Source organism: Mytilus trossulus, chromosome 1 (genome assembly GCF_036588685.1).
Source record: "Mytilus trossulus isolate FHL-02 chromosome 1, PNRI_Mtr1.1.1.hap1, whole genome shotgun sequence".
In the NCBI taxonomy this organism is placed as follows: Eukaryota; Metazoa; Mollusca; class Bivalvia; order Mytilida; family Mytilidae; genus Mytilus; species Mytilus trossulus.
Window position 1 is genome coordinate 6,213,926 of NC_086373.1, and position 17,695 is coordinate 6,231,620.

Sequence of the window (17,695 nt, forward strand, 5' to 3'; positions counted from 1 at the left end):
TTCGTAAGAAATAGGACAGAACTATGGTTCATCAACTTTCTGCTTATACACTGGTGACACTTATGACACAAACCTCCTCTCGTTTCGATATAGCTTTACGTCATATGAAATGTTGTTTAGTACATAACGACATGGAAGACTCACGTATTGCATTGTGTGTCTAAACACACATAGCTGTTAATAATCTTCTATCTTTATCAAGTGTTTTGCGAAATTGTAAAATCATTCTTTGTAAGGAGTCTGTTTCAAGTTCGCTGTTTTATCCAGTGAGAAAACGTTTAACTGTTTTACGCCAACTTCAGCTCTGACGTTGATATAAGGAGGTGCAGCCAATGAAAGGCGATGAACATTCTCCATATTGTAAGAGATGTCTGGTTGTAGAGGCAGTAAATTTTGAACCTTCGTCTGGAGATAGTTCATTGTAAGCCTTCACTGTGATTATCAGTTATAATATATACCTACGACCACCGTGTAATTGAATCCTTTTTAAGGGAAAAATCAGTGCACAAACATTGAAAAAATGAAATCGGATAAACGGTTAATTGAGCACACGATTTTGATTGTGCCATTCGATTACACAGGTTACACTCTTAATATCTGGGGTTATTTAATGCCAAAAGACTGATTATTTTGGGCTTGACATCATTGATATAACACTCTAATGTGCTTATTTGAGTACTAGTATTGCCAAGGCGCTTTTTCTTTTCAACATAGTAGTGCTGATTATTTAGCTTGTGATACCACTGGGGAGAAAATCCCCTGCAGTGGCCTAAACCTAGTGATTGTAAATGAATTCATTGTAATTCATAGATCATTGAGGACCAAAGTTTCTGGAAAGTTTAGCCGAATGCTATTCATATGTATATGTACAACGGGATTGATTTTTAGAGTGGTTATTGATGATGATGCAGCAAGATAGATTTATTCATCTAAACACACCGAATATCAATCTTCTAGCATGATGCAAGACAAGAAGTTGTTTCGAATTCCCGAATAATAAAGGCAACAGTAGAATACAGCTATTCAGAAGTCCAGGTTACAAACTTAAACCGAGGGAAACACATCAACTATAAGAAGAAAAAAACCCAACGAAACTACTGAAACACTGAAGTGCCAAAAAAAATACAAACGACAATGCAACATACATAGAAACGAACTATAAGATAACAATTGCCATATTTCTGACTTGGTACAAGACATTTTGAGTGAAAAAATAGTAGGTTGAACCTGGTCTTGTGACTAGCCAAACCTCGTGCCGAAAAGAACTGTAATCATTTTTTTTTTTTTTTTATAATTGATGCTTTATGATCAATTATTTGAATTGATTTCAGCTACGCCTACCTTCTTCAGCACTACGGTATTGTGCTCCTGTGACATGCATCATTCTAGACATATAATTCAATATATTTTCCTTGAGGTTTTGAGCCTTGCATTTGAAATCTGTGTGTAAGTAGTTATTTGTTATCAATGACAGTTATATGTTCGTCACAACCAGACTACGTGTCTTTATCTAGTGTGCAACAACAGATAAGGCTTTAATATTTACTGAGGCATGCCGTGATTCAGCACAATGAGTAAAGTGATTTCCTACTGGTGTAATTTTCCAACCCTCTGCGCAACAGAAGGGTAAAACCTTTGGGCATTCATAATGATTCTGGAATAACCAGAATCCAAGTCCAGATTTAACCATCTTGCTAAGCACATCGTTTTAGATTTTTTCAAATTGTTTCGTTTGTATAATTAGCTGGTTAATCTCTTCGTCAGAGCTGCTAAAGGTCCACCATACTAAATTCATATGAAACCTGATTGACCAAATCATGATCGAAAGTCTCTCATGATCTTCGGTGTAGGGAAATCCAACATCACTTACATGTATCTTTTGAAAGGTGCAAACTATCATTTGTAATTCCGAATTCAGCACTGAACCATTTGTGCTAAGTTGATTTTTATTCTGGTTTAAAGTTAAACCATGTTTTACACAAAGTCCAACCAATCATGACAAGCCTGAAAGCGCTTTTTTCAATATCATCGGACCACAATAGAGTAACATAGACATATTAAAAATCTTGTTTGACACATTGGCCACTACAAAATTTAGAATGCATGCTGCTTGTAATCCTCTATACAATTTCCCAGGCATAGATTATCTGAGCCGTATTTGGCACAACTTTTTGAAATTTTAGATCCTCAATGCTCTTCAACTTTGTACTTGTTTGGCTTTATAAATATTTTGATATGAGCGTCACTGATGAGTCTTATGTAGACGAAACGCGTGTCTGGCGTACTAAATTATAATCCTGGTACTTTTGATAACTTTTTATAACCACTGGTCGATGCCACGGCTGGTAGACGTTTCGTCCACGAGGGTATCACCAGCCCAGTAGTCAACATTTCTATGTTGACATGAATATCAATAATGTTGTCATTTTTATAAATTTCCTGTTAACAAAACTTTGAATTTTTCGAAAAACTAAGGATTTCTTATCCCAGGCATAGATTACATTAGCCGTATTTGGCACAACTTTTTTTGAATTTTGGATCCTTAATGCTCTTCAACTTTGTTCTTGTTTGGCTTTATACATATTTTGATATGAGGGTCACTGATGAGTCTTTTGTAGACGAAACGCGCGGCCGGCGTACTAAATTATAATCCTGGTACCTTTAATAACTATTTACACCACTGGGTCGATGCCATTGCTGGTGGAAGTTCCGTCCCCGAGTGTATCATTAGCTCAGTAGTCAACATTTCGGTTTTGATATGAATATCAATAATGTTGTCATTTTTATAAATTTCCTGTTAACAAAACTTTGAATTTTTCGAAAAACTAACTTAAAGGATTTCTTATCCAAGGCATAGATTACCTAAGCCGTCTTTGGCACAATTTTTTTGAATTTTGGATCCTCAATGCTCTTCAAATTTTTACTTGTTTGGCTTTATAAATATTTTAATATGAGCGTCACTGATGAGTCTTATGTAGACGAAACGCGCGCCTGGCATACTAAATTATAATCCTGGTACTTTTGATAACTATTTACGAATATGTTGATGAATTTATAAACATTGTGTTTGCATTTGCGAGTAAAGACGTTAATGGATGTTTTTCGCAGTTGCCACACAATCGGTGACACTTTTGGCCTTATTGTATTGCTTCGACATATGGATTCATAGTGGTTTTTGCGTTCACAGTATTTGCAAGTATGTCCGTAAACAGGACATTATTTTTTCTGATCATGGGCGGAGAACATTTTTGTGGCACTTTTTCTAAAATAACCACATACAATGAGATCAACTTGTCATCATGTTTTGTGTCGTTGACTTCATTGGCGATACGAAGTAAAGATTGTGGGTCAACAAGGCATTGTGCAGAACGCTTACCGGCTTCCTTGGCCATCGAGAATTTAAAGACCTGTCCTAAATGTTATCTCCTCAGACATCTAATTGAATCCGCGGGTAAATACATCACTTAAGTACTTTTTAGGAGGTTAGGGGAGAGTTGGGAGTAAGTTCCGCTAACATGTTTAAACCCCGCCACATTCTCTATGTATGTGCCTTTCCCAAACCAGGAAGCTGTTATTCAGTGGTTGTCGTTTGTTTTTGTGTTACATATTTGTTTTCCGTTCATTTTTTGTACAGAAATTGGGATGTTGTTTTTTTCTTTTTCTCGTTTGAATTGTTTTTCGTCATTTTGTCATTTCGGGGATTTTTATAGCTGACCTTAAGGTACGGGCTTTGTTCATTGCTGAAGGCCGTGCGGTGACCTATAGTTTTTAATTTCTGTGTCATTTGGTCTCTTGAGAGTTGTCTCATTGACAATCATACCGGTGACATCTTCTTTTATATATATAAAACGGTTTATATCAATCAATACGGTATATACAAAGCAGGACAACTCCCGGAGGACATCAGATATTTATAAACTTATTGTATTTTTTTGGATTGATTTTTTGTGAAGATAGGATAGTTTTCTCTCAGAACTTTAACCAAATTGTTCGTGTTGTTATTCAGACCAATTTCAGAGGTCAGTCACTGAACATGTCATCACTGATCTGACAATATCCAGAACCGTTTTTTTTGTAATTTTCCCAAGTTATGAAACTTATCTAAAACTGTCGTAAATGTTTCTAAATGAAAAAAGACTAGTCATTCATCTTCATGATCGTGTGTGGGTCGCCGCGATATAGCCTTTTGTGCTAATGCGGCGTAAAGCAACCAACAATCAAGCAATCATGATCGTGTTCAGTGAGAAAACTTACTTAAACATAATCCACCTTGACATGATTTTTGCCAAGGGCTATCAACAACTCCTGAGACTATGATTAATTAGCCTAAATCACTACAAAGTGAATATTTTTTGGTGATTTTTTATATTAAAAAAAAAATTCAAATGCATGCTACTGTTGAATTTGAAGTTAAAATCGGGTGTTTCAATGATTCCATTTCACAATGTTTCATTCTAGGCACTTTTTTTATTATTATTTACCTCTTAATTTTTTCACATTATATTATTTATAGATAGATTTGATTTCTCCCTTAGAATTTTTTGCGATAGTGCTCCAGAGGAACATGGCACAGTAAACAAGGAAGAAGTTTTTAATCGTAATTATTTCGGGTAGATGTGTACATTCGGAAACGAAATGACCGACTCTGTTTTTTTTATTTTAAATGCATGGTTATTCACCGCGGACCTGCTTTGTTGACATATGGCCGACAAAATAAACTTGGCAGGTTTCAGCGCGTTAGGGCCAGTAGAACTTCAGATGTTTAAAAATGCATTGATGGAACTGGAAGATGACAAAGACGATGATATGTACAGTAGGCCTGGGGCCCAGTTATCTGGAAAACAAACGTTTACAAGTGAAGACGGCAAGAGCGTTACTGGATACCCGGTGCTCGTTGACTTTCGACGTCTTTTGCAATTATCTCCCAGCAATCTGACAGCAGCTTTCACAGGAGACAGTTCAATAATACCTGGTGTATGAAATTATTTATGCTTTAGATGATACTTATTTAATAATTCGAAAATCCCAGGAACATGAAATCTTGAGGTCCCTTATCAAAGACATTCCCAAATTTGAAAAAAAGAATTTCCAGATCCCAAGAGAATCAATCTCGAAATCCTGAGCTTTAAATAAAATACCCGATCACAGAATCCTGATGAAGGTCCCCCCCCCCCCTCCCTCCCTAAAATATGCAATACAAAATTGAAAATATTATCCCCATTTAATTAGTCCTAAATGATTGTGTATGAATAAACATCATTTAGTTAAATTCTTAATTGATTGTTAAATATAATGATATTTGAATAAACATCATTAAAATAACAAGAACATTGTAGAGGGTGGGGGCCAGAGGGGACCTGAATTCAGGGCTTTCCATTGAAGCTGGAAGCCGGCGGAAATCCCCTGTTTATGGTGGCTTCAAGTGCTGGCTACTTCACTGACAAAAATATAAATTCAAAAAGAAAAAAAGATCTTTTTCAAATGTTTACATGCAGCTGTGAGACGTATTGTCGCAAAGTCGCCGTCACGATAAACAAGGATGAAAAGTCAGTGTTTACCTTTGGCTAAATATAGTTCACATGAATTCAGGTCACTGATTGGTTGTCTATTTAAAGTCAGAATGCATGGTTTCTTTTGAAAGATGACAAGAGAGACGTTCCGGTGGTCATTAAACGATAACAATAGAGACGTTATGTTGGTCATTAACTCGTTATCTTTTTTTGGGCTTTTCAAATGTGAAGACAATCAGATAGGATAACAATCTTATGTTATGGAATAATATCAGTCAAACTTAAGAAAGTGTATACGTAGAAGTTCATATTGTTCAGAATCTGGAAAACAATATCTTTTGAAGTTCATTTTTCAAAGCCCACATGGTGTTCAGAGAATCAAGGTCAAAGGACAAAAATGAAAGTGGAATATTGTCGACTCAAATGAGAGGTCCAAATAAATAACATTTCCAACTGATTTATGTTTCCGACTTATTGAACAGTTTACAAAAAAAAAGAGAAAATCAGAGGATACAAAATGTATATCAATTTTCTGTCAATGCTTGAAAAATAATTGTATGATTTAAGGTGGCTTGTGGGTTCAAAAAAAAAATCAGCAAAAAATTAAACCTTTATTTTTTCATTACAAATTTTATATATTACACTATTAGTTATTACTTTATGATATGGTATAAAAACCAACCCCAAAAAAAAATCGGTTTGGCCTCAGACATTTTTTGCCAGATGACTTTTAAAATGTTTTATTGAAAAAGCTCCAAATTATCTCCCTTTGGTGCAAAAATGTCATTTTTTGGCATTAAATTTGAAATATCTTTTTTAACTCTTCTGTGACCTATGTTTTTTTGTTATTGTTTTCAAATAAGCTATACATAAAATAAATAATTGTGATTTCTGTAATTAGGTCATGTAGGTTATTTTTTTATTTCGATATCACCTCTTTTTCTCCTATTAGCTCAACAGAAAAAAAGGACATGAACAAAATTGTATGCTTCTTCCTGAGGCAGATTGTGAGCTTAAATGAACGGTGAGCCAATTTTTTTATTTCATTTTTCTATTAAAATTGATTAAGTACAAGATAAAGTTCATTTATAAAAAAATATAGCGAAATCTTGTAGGATCCTTTACTATAGATAATTTAGCTGATCTGTAAACAATAACATCTTCATGCCTTATATATCATGTACTGTAGTACACCGCTAGATTAAAACTGACGTGGAAAGGTAACACATGACCACCGAAAGCTCTTTTTTTGACGGCTGCAGTGCAGGCGATTTGGTGTCACGATATCACAGTAGCATGGGTTCGAAATCCGGCGAGGGAAGAACCAAAAATTTGCGAAAGCAAATTTACAGATCTAACATTGTTGGGTTGATGTTTAGACGAGTTGTATATATATACAACTCGTCTAAATCAATTTTTATTTCTAATATATATATATATATATATATACAACTCGTCTAAACATCAACCCAACAATGTTAGATCTGTAAATTTGCTTACGCTTATATATATTAGAAATAAAAATTGATTTATACCCAGGAGCCCCCTTAAAAGTAAATGAATTTTAAGCATAAGGTAATAAAAATAAAAGACTATAACATAAAAAAAAATGAAATTTCTTTGAGATCTTTTTTTCTTTCTTCAATTTCATACATAAAAAATGGTCATTTGAAAGATGAAATTAGGTGCCTGGAGATTGCGAGAATGCATGATTTTGCTCTATATTTGCCAGACCTTCTTGGGGCCTTAAGCGGCCCCCCAGACCCCCTGCTGTAAGGCACCAAGCTTACAGCTTTGTGGGCGTTCCACTTCGCCGAATGCATGTTACACCTGCCTATAATTTTAATTCAGACTTCTACTTCAATTTCAAGGGTAAGCCTTGAGCTTCTGCGTACATTAAGCGGCCCTCAGACCCCCTGCCGTAAGGCACCAAGCTTACAGCCCTAAATTCGAAAAAAAATTATTCTCGAATACTGAAAGGATAAATCCCCAAATCCCAAGCATAAAAGCACTCGATCCTGATATCCTGAAAAAGGTCCTGCCCCCCTCATTGTAATTGTACATTGTTTAATTTTGCATTATCAGTATTTTATTTAAGTTGTTAATGAAATTTTATAATTTGTCCATGGAAATCAAGAGTGTATAGCTAGTGTTTGCAACTAATACATGTATGCTCTCGTTTGATCTTCACATCTCTAAAGAAAACTATATTTTTTATACCAACATGATCAAGAAATTGAACAAATGTTTAGAAAAATGATAAAAAAAAACCATTCAGGTACTATACTTGGAGAATTATTATAATTTACTTGATAATAAAAGCACATTATCACAAGTGAACAGGATGGTCAAACGGTAAACGGACAGAAAGTCACAGGACACAAAGTCACAAATTTGGTAGGACAAAAATTCACAAATAATTTGTTGACAATTGTATGAATATATAACTGAAATGTCTTGAAATATTTACTATTTACTACATATATTCATATTAAAGTTTAGGAAATGTGTCATTATCTTGAAAATTCAAGATTTATTTAATTTAAGTCGTGCAAAAGATTTATTTATTTGCACCATGATGATGAAGCCATTTAAGTGCCAAGCCACTTAGACAATTTGTTTTTTTAACAATTACTTGATCATCTTTGATATTTTTTTTATAAATTTTGTTAACAAATTAAAGTTGGTTTGGGCGTATGACATTTGCGCCGATTTTGAAATTTTTCATTCTTTCATTTGCGCCGATTTCATATTTTCATTTGCGCCGATTTAATATTTTTTCCTAATTGGATTTACAGGTAAGTTCATACTTTTACATTGGCTGAGCACAGAGTATAAAGACAAATCAAGTGACATTGCAATTGGTAAATGGCTATCCCAATGTTTCGGGTTACCATTCCTTTCCCTAAATGAAATCGATGACTGCGAACACATTTGACATTGTCTGACGCTCCGCTCCTTCTGATGAAAAATGTCATACATTCTTAGACAATGTACAAGTACACATTCCATATAATGGACAACCAATTAGTGCTGGCGTCCATAAAATTAACGAAGGGATGAATTTAACTTCACCATTTGGAACTCTTGGTTTAATAGCTTCCTTGTGAGAAAATGCAAACTCTAGAAATGCCCCCACCAGTTTGGTGCCAGACAAAAAAAAGATGGCATTCGTTATTGACAATTACGCCAAATATCAGAATATATAAGAGACGAAATCATAAGAAAGGAATATATTAGATGTATTGCCTAAACATACTCAGAAAGACAGATTTATGATATATGATTTGAATGTATTCCGTTTTTATGGATTTTGAATGCTGTACATATATTTTTAATTAGTCATTTTAGTATAAACAAACTAAGTGCTTTCATCTTAGGTTTTTACTTGTTGATTTTAAGCAGGAGACAACAGTTATATATACATGTTATAATTGACAATTCATAACATATGTACAACTGGCTAACGGAAGAGATCTTTAATAAGAAATGAAAATAACATTACTGGGATGGAGAGTTTTCTCATTGGCACTCATACCACATCTTTTTATATCATTTCACCTGTAACTTACCTGTAATTTACCTGTAAAAAAATCGGCGCAAATGAAATGCAGATCGGCGCAAATGCAAAACGCCGGTTGGTTTATATACAATAGTTCGAGAAAAAAACACAAATATTTTTGTAGAGATAAGCTGTTTTTCTTCAAAGAAAATAATCAGAAAATGAATATTATTAAGTACTAGCATTTGTAGGAAAGTGTTTTTTTGTCATTTCTATTCTATAGATTCACATACAATTTTTCATAATTAAATAACAAGAAAATTTTCTCAAATGTTATGTTATAGTATAATAAATACAAATACATACAATGTACAATGCATTAGAAACATAAAAGGGATGTTTAATCAAGTTGTGTGTGTTCCTCTTAGTTTAAGCTAGAATATACTGTTAAGGAAAGGTACATGTATATTAACATTTTGTTTACTATTTAAGATATCTAACAAAGACCTACTGCATTCAGTGATAGGACTATATGATGTATCTCTGTCTGAAATGACTCCTGATGTTCTTTATTCTACTGTCTGTGAAAAATGGGCCAGAACAATAGTTATTGTTAGAGATATAAAAGGTAAAATGTGAAAAATGGGCCAGAACAATAGTTATTGTTAGAGATATAAAAGGTAAAATGTGAAAAATGGTCCAGAACAATAGTTATTGTCAGAGATATAAAAGGTAAAATGTGAAAAATGGGCCAGAACATTAGTTATTGTTAGAGATATAAAAGGTAAAATGTGAAAAATGGTCCAGAACAATAGTTATTGTCAGAGATATAAAAGGTAAAATGTGAAAAATGGGCCAGAACAATAGTTATTGTCAGAGATATAAAAGGTAAAATGTGAAAAATGGGCCAGAACAATAGTTATTGTCAGAGATATAAAAGGTAAAATGTGAAAAATGGGCCAGAACATTAGTTATTGTTAGAGATGTAAAAGGTAAAATGTGAAAAATGGGCCAGAACATTAGTTATTGTTAGAGATGTAAAAGGTAAAATGTGAAAAATGGGCCAGAACAATAGTTATTGTTAGAGATATAAAAGGTAAAATGTGAAAAATGGTCCAGAACAATAGTTATTGTTAGAGATGTAAAAGGTAAAATGTGAAAAATGGGCCAGAACATTAGTTATTGTTAGAGATATAAAAGGTAAAATGTGAAAAATGGGCCAGAACATTAGTTATTGTTAGAGATATAAAAGGTAAAATGTGAAAAATGGTCCAGAACAATAGTTATTGTTAGAGATATAAAAGGTAAAATGTGAAAAATGGGCCAGAACATTAGTTATTGTTAGAGATGTAAAAGGTAAAATGTGAAAAATGGTCCAGAACATTAGTTATTGTTAGAGATATAAAAGGTAAAATGTGAAAAATGGGCCAGAACATTAGTTATTGTTAGTGATATAAAAGGTAAAATGTGAAAAATGGGCCAGAACAATAGTTATTGTTAGTGATATAAAAGGTAAAATGTGCAAAATGGGCCAGAACAATAGTTATTGTTAGAGATATAAAAGGTAAAATGTGAAAAATGGGCCAGAACATTAGTTATTGTTAGTGATATAAAAGGTAAAATGTGAAAAATGGGCCAGAACAATAGTTATTGTTAGAGATATAAAAGGTAAAATGTGAAAAATGGGCCAGAACAATAGTTATTGTCAGAGATATAAAAGGTAAAATGTGAAAAATGGGCCAGAACAATAGTTATTGTTAGAGATTTAAGGTGGTACCCAACACTTTCACTAAAATTAATTTGGCTCGTTTAATTTCCATAAAATTTTGTCAAAGTATTTACTTTGACCCTTTAACAAAACTATAAAAATTTAAAATATTTTGAACCAACCGTTTTGTCAGAAAAATTATACTGGTTTTATAGCAGTTTGACAAGCACCATTTTTGATCATTGAGAAGCTTAGTATACCTTTTACAACACAACGTAATTAAAACGTTTAGCTGACTTTACAGAGTTATCTCCCTGTAGTGTTAGGTACCACCTTAAAAGGTATAATGCGAAAAAAATGGGCCAGAACATTAGTAATTGTTAGAGATATAAAAGGTATAATACGAAAAAAATGGGCCAGAACGATAGTAATTGTCAGAGATATAAAAGTCAGATCTGTTTACTTGTTCTTTACATAGTTTTCCATTTTTCATGATTTATGCTGGGCTGAACATATAAACTTAAAAAAATATCATAATGGCCTTATGAATAGTAAAAAGCTTACTTCTGAATACAAAATAGAAAGAGGGATAACTGCTAGAAAACTACTGATAAAAAAACCCAGTAAGATTGAAGCAATATTTGATTACAGTAAAATGGTTAGGATTAGGCCCCTTTGATTCAAATTCAATACATGTACTTTATAGACCTCTATCAAATATCTTAAATTGCAACAATACTGAAATAAATAAATGCTGAACATAGTAATACCATTACTCTTTTTATTCTAAAATTATTAACTTCAAATAATAAAATATAAAAAAACATAAACATTAATTTTTTTTTAGACACGATCATTGATATGGAAGAGCATAAATTGTGTAAAAGTGGTAAAAAAGAAAAAGAACCAGAAAATGAAATAAAAGAAGATGAAGATGGAAAAGATAAATATGAAGAAGGAGAATCAACTCCTAGTAAATTTGCTGGTGTTTATAGTGATACAGAATCTGAGGAAGAGGAAGAAGACGAGGAGGATGAGTGAGTTATCTCCCTTGTTTGAAAACTAGAAATATGTTTACTCTGTGTAGTTTTTAGTATGTCTTGTTGCCAGTTTATGCTGTTATTTTGTATGCATTTTCATCTAGTGTGTATGTCCAGTAAGGTTTATAAATATCAGGAGAAAATTTAGATCAAGGTCTAATGTTATAATTATTGTCATAGATTTTGCACATCATTTAACAAATGTGCAGTAAGGTTTGTGAATTTTCTGGATTGGAGGATTTGACCAAAGTTACCTTTTACTAGAAAACTGTTATAAACCATGGTGAAATTGAACCAACACTGTTGTAACAACACGTATACTGTAGAATTATGGTAATTTATAATGTGATATACCAAAAGAAGTAAATAAAATTGAGAAAGGAAATGGGGAATGTGTCAAAGCGACAACAACCTGACCATAGAACAGACAACAGCCGATAGCCACCAATGGGTCTTCAATGTAAAGTTTGTATTGCATGTAATAGATATATCCTAACTGTTTTTTTAACATTTACAGAATCCTGGCCAGATTAAAAAATATCAAAATCCAAGGGCCAGTTTTAGCCTTTTATGAACTTACTCATTTCATGCTTTTTATTCATTTATGTTCAGTATAAAATTTTGTACTTTTCAGAGAAGAAGACTTTTCACTAGGTATTAACTCATTTATAAAAACAGCAGTTCAAAGAAGAAAACAGAGAAAATCTAAAAATAAGATAGAAGAGTCAGATTGTGGAGTAGAAAATAGAATTCTTGGCTGTGCTACATATGAGAAAAAATACATGTAAGTTATTTATAGATTATCGTGTGGAGTAGAAAATAGAATTCTTGGCTGTGCTACATATAAGAAAAAATACATGTAAGTTATTTATAGATTATCGCGTGGAGTAGAAATAAGAATTCTTGGCTGTGCTACATATGAGAAAAAATACATGTAAGTTATTTATAGATTATCGTGTGGAGTAGAAAATAGAATTCTTGGCTGTGCTACATATGAGAAAAAATGCATGTAAGTTATTTATAGATTATCGTGTGGAGTAGAAAATAGAATTCTTGGCTGTGCTACATATGAGAAAAAATACATGTAAGTTATTTATAGATTATCGTGTGGAGTAGAAAATAGAATTCTTGACTGTGCTACATATGAGAAAAAATACATGTAAGATATTTATAGATAATTGTGTGGAGTAGAAAATAGAATTCTTGGCTGTGCTACATATGAGAAAAAATACATGTAAGATATTTATAGATATCATGTGGAGTAGAAAATAGAATTCTTGGCTGTGCTACATTATAACGAGAAAAAATACATGTAAGATATTTATAGATTAAATCTAATATTTCTTCTCTCATTATTTAACTCATATCTATTAAGATATTATTATCAAGTTTTAATCTTCAATGCAATTCATGTTTAATGAAGATCAAAGAAAGATAATAGCAATTTTCTTGAAAAAGACAACTGTTAGAAATGCTCCTTGACATAGCATTTGGAGTTCAGATAAAAAAATATAAAACAAGAAGTTGTGGCTTGTTTGCCAATGAGACAACTCTCCACAAGAGACAAACTGACACAGAAATTAACAACTAGAGGTCACTGTACAGCATTAATAATGGGCAAAACCCATACTGCATTGTCAGCTATAAAAGGCCCCGAAATGTCAATGTAAAGCAATTCAAATGAGAAAACTAATGGCCTAATTCATGTACAAAATAATGGACAGAAGAGTATTTTTTTCTGACCTTTCATGAATTGTGTTTATTTGCTTACAGTCATTTGAAATATAAGATTGAAAAAAACTTTTTTAAAGGAAATGAGGGGAAAACATCCAAGAAAGCACTTGTAATACCTCAAACTAAAGTGTTTTCTTATTTATCACATATTTGTTATGAATACCTTAGGTTTTGCATATGCAATAACCTTAAAATTTCCCAGGGCAAGAAAGAGTATATTGATATTGTGCCCTGATTCCAAATGATGTGACGTCATTGTGTCCTTAAAGACAACGGCAAACAATGACGATGTTGTAATTATAGATTATTGCATGGCATTTTCCATATGGCCCTGGTATCATCCATCGACCCATATCAGCCCTTTGCTAAAGCCTAAGGGCTGATATGGGAGTGTCAGGATGATACCAGGGCCGAAATTGAAAAGGGCATGTTATAATCTGTACTTATATAACAGCAAAGATCATAATATTAGTTATTTTATTTTTTTTGTATAGTAAACACAAAGAAAGAGTGGTACATCTTACATTGGTCACCGTGAGAAAAAGATTTAGGAAGTATGGGTTAGGCAAATATCTTCTTCAGGTAAAACTTTTTGTATAACTTTTAACACGCTCAGTTATACTCTCAGAAGCATCTTATAAATGAAGAGCTTGAAAGGCATTAAAGGTTATATCACTATTTTATTTTAAAAAGTTGTTGTGTATTTTTTTTTTTACTTTCTACTTCATTGATTGTTTTGTCTGTTTTATTTGAAAAAAATGCATAGCTAATGGAGATCATTGAGTAAGATTAATTTGATATGAATTGTAAATATATCAAAAATTTATAATGGAATATATCCAAAACCACAAAATAATTCTTGAACACTAGCCAAACAGTAATTAGATCACTTTTATTTAAAAGAATAGCAGTTTGTCATAGCCTGGATGATTATTTATTATTTTAGCAAATTATAGACCCAGCTATAGTAGGCCAGTATGATGCTGTTGTTGTACATGCAGACAATGCTGCAGTCGACTTTTTCCAGAAGTATGGATTTTCTGATGATATTGTGTTAAACAGTAGATGGAGGTAGGTTTATAAAGGTTTCAAGTTAGAAGAAAAATCTGATTGTTCTACTCAAAGGACCTCTTACTTTTACCTCCTGTTAGTATTATAAAAAATGTACCTTGAGCAGTGATCTGTCACATGGTAGTTTGAAGATACTTTTACCATACCATTATTTAGAAAAGATTTGGTTACTAATATTAAACCAATAACATTTTGTAAACAATTGAACATAGATTATAGCATATTATCAAGGATGAAATGTAATAATATGATACAATTTCTAGTAAAGAAACTTACAAATTTTATCTGTACAAGGACATCATTGGAAAATATAAATCAACATGCAGACTTCTTATACTTTCAAGTATTTCACATACAATAATTTATGGAAATATTCTTTACAAAGTACAAAAATGTTGGCATTCACCTCGAAAGCTAACTAAACCTTTACACAGACTTATTCAGAAGGAATATTGATAGTTAATACTGTTGTTAGGTCATTAAGTATGACATATTATGGTATTAATATTGATTCACTCATAGGTTCTTTGCAAAGGAAATAAACACATTTATTATAAAACCAGTTGTTGGCATGGTACAGGTTATGTCCTTATATATTGTATAATGGTATGATACTAAACCCCTTACTGGAGGAATTGTGCTTGCATTTTTTTTTTTTTATTCTATTAAAGCCTGTCAGGAAGATTATAGTTTTGACTTCTAAAAACAAAATTGATTAGAACATACATATAAATGATAAATAGATAAACATCTAGAAGGCCCAACATGGCTGTCCTACCTGAGCATAGTTGATACACATGCAGATATTTTTTTATATGTCTGAATCAATGTTACCGATTAAGGAACTGACATTAAAATAGAATATAAATTTTTGAATTATAAAATGTACTTTTTTCTTTTCCAGTGATTTAGCAGAACAGTTCACAAATTGTACATTGATGTGCTACTTACCTGGCTTCTCAGGTTAGTCAACCAATTAAGGTGGTACCCAACACCTTTACTAAAATTAATTTGGCGTGTTTAATTTTCATAAAATTTTGACAAATTATTTATTTTGACCCTTTGACGAAATATAAATATTTCCAAAAAATTTGTAATTTACCCGATTTTATAGAGTTATCTCCCTGTAGTGTTAGGTACCACCTTAAGATTAAATGGTAATTCAATTAAGACAAAAATCTTAAGTATTCAATTTTTAAATGATAGATTATCTCCCCAAACATAGGCTATTTTATACTTTTATGCCAGTTTGAATTTGCATTTTATTTTAAGTTCAAAGTTTATTCTTAAAAAAAGTATTCCTGACAGATTAAGTCTAATAGAAAACTACTGACTATGTGGTATGGGCTTTGTTCATTGTAAAAGGCTGTAGGGTGACCTATAGTTTCTAATTTCTGTGTCATTTTGGTCTCTTCTGGAGAGTTGTCTCATTGGCAATCATAACACATCTTCTTTTTATATGTAATACTTACCAATACAAACAAAAGTAAAAATAAAGGAAACAGAATGCTGAAGTTATCAATTCTATTAAAGTAAGATTTAAATTGAGGAAATTTTGTATATAGGGAGTTTCAATACATGCAAGCCTCTAAATAAATTTTGTATGGTATTCCAGTAAGGGAGTTTTTACACATGCCAGTCTATAAATATATGAAGTCCATGAAATTTGCTTCACATATTTTTGTTATATAATTGATATATATATTATTTTCAGGGCATTCATTACTAAAGACAATCAAAATACCAGACTTTGAAGTATTTGAATTAGAACAAGAGTTTAATAAATGGTGAGTACATTTTATATAAGTGCCAATTATTTTCAAGCAAACCAGTTAGATTAGCTAGAACATTTACAGTGTTTATTATTATCTGTGTGTTACTATATCTATCTCGGATCTCCACTCATGGAGTGTAGTGTTTAGTTTTTTGTCGATTACATACACACCTGTTGAGTAACATAACAAATATGATTCATGGTTTATATCTTATTACAATTCATTATTAGAGTTGATATGCCTCATTTATGGGTATTATGTTTTCTGGTCTGTGCGTCTGTTTGTCTGTTCATTTGTCTGTACGTTTGTCCCGCTTCAGGTTAAAGTTTTTTGTCGAGGTAGTTTTTGATGAAGTTGAGGTCCAATCAACTTGAAACTTAGTACACATGTTCCTTATGATATGATCTTTCTAATTTTAATCCAAATTTGAGATTTTCCCTCATTTTCACCGTCCATTGAACATAGAAAATAATAATGTGGATGGTGCACCTCATAAAAACTACATTGATTGATTGATTGTTGGTTGCTTTACGCCGCATTAGCACAAAAAGGCTATATCGCGGCGATATAAAAACTACAGGATTTGCTTTAAAACTGTATTGATCAGGGTTAATTTTGTAGAGTTTAACCTGTTTTATGTTTTATGCTTAAATTTATGTCATATCTAAACATTCTTATAATAAAACAACATACCAATATTTTAAAATTAAATTTTTCCTTTGAAGATACTCCACTAATTCTACTAGTTAGTTTAAAATATGAAAAAAGAGTTTTGTTTTGTTAAGAGAGCATTTATAAAATTTAAAGATATATAAATAAACTGATGAAGATGAAGAAATTAAGTGCTTTAAAAAGATTATTTCATTTTTGTCCGCTTGAAAATTTTGTAGGAAATCAAAAACAACAGAAGTTTACCAGAATCAAGTATCCATAGTTATGAGAATGAAACATGAAATTATACAGCTCAAAGCATTGGTAAGGAGGATTTTATGTTTTATTCATTGTCATTGTGTCTTGTCTATTGTGAATGGGTTAATTTGTTCGTCACTGTGTCAGTTCCTCTTTCCTTTATCCATTTCTCATCTTTTGTTAGTGTGTTAACAAGATGTTTTGTCTCAAAACACTGAAAATAATTTTGTTTCTTTCTATATATGAAAAGAACTGCCATTCAAATAATGTTTCAAAGTAATAACATTAACGGTACCAATTTTCTGCACCAGATGCACATTTTGACAATAAATGTCTCTTTAGTGATACTCAAGGCCAAAATATCAAAAGCTTATTAAAAAGATGACATGCTATAATCCCAAATTGTACAAAAAGTAGAGCCAAAGCCGGGCAAGGCATTAGAGCTT

At 32.1% G+C, this 17,695-nt stretch overlaps 1 protein-coding gene across 2 annotated transcripts in view; it reads left to right on the top strand.

The window, feature by feature from the left end:
- The window catches only part of LOC134713367 (uncharacterized), a 70,591-nt gene that overhangs the window by 19,738 nt on the left and 33,158 nt on the right, over positions 1-17,695 (top strand). Inside the window, exons 1-9 of one of the 2 annotated variants that reach the window (XM_063574936.1) lie at positions 4,665-4,974; positions 9,505-9,640; positions 11,568-11,757; positions 12,395-12,544; positions 13,989-14,076; positions 14,441-14,565; positions 15,470-15,528; positions 16,280-16,352; positions 17,231-17,315. In XM_063574936.1, coding sequence (XP_063431006.1) covers positions 4,702-4,974; positions 9,505-9,640; positions 11,568-11,757; positions 12,395-12,544; positions 13,989-14,076; positions 14,441-14,565; positions 15,470-15,528; positions 16,280-16,352; positions 17,231-17,315 — 1,179 coding nt within the window. In that variant the 5' untranslated portion in view covers positions 4,665-4,701. Of the gene's footprint in view, positions 1-4,664; positions 4,975-9,504; positions 9,641-11,567; positions 11,758-12,394; positions 12,545-13,988; positions 14,077-14,440; positions 14,566-15,469; positions 15,529-16,279; positions 16,353-17,230; positions 17,316-17,695 lie in introns of those variants that run through there. The other variant, XM_063574937.1, reaches the window with a different exon arrangement.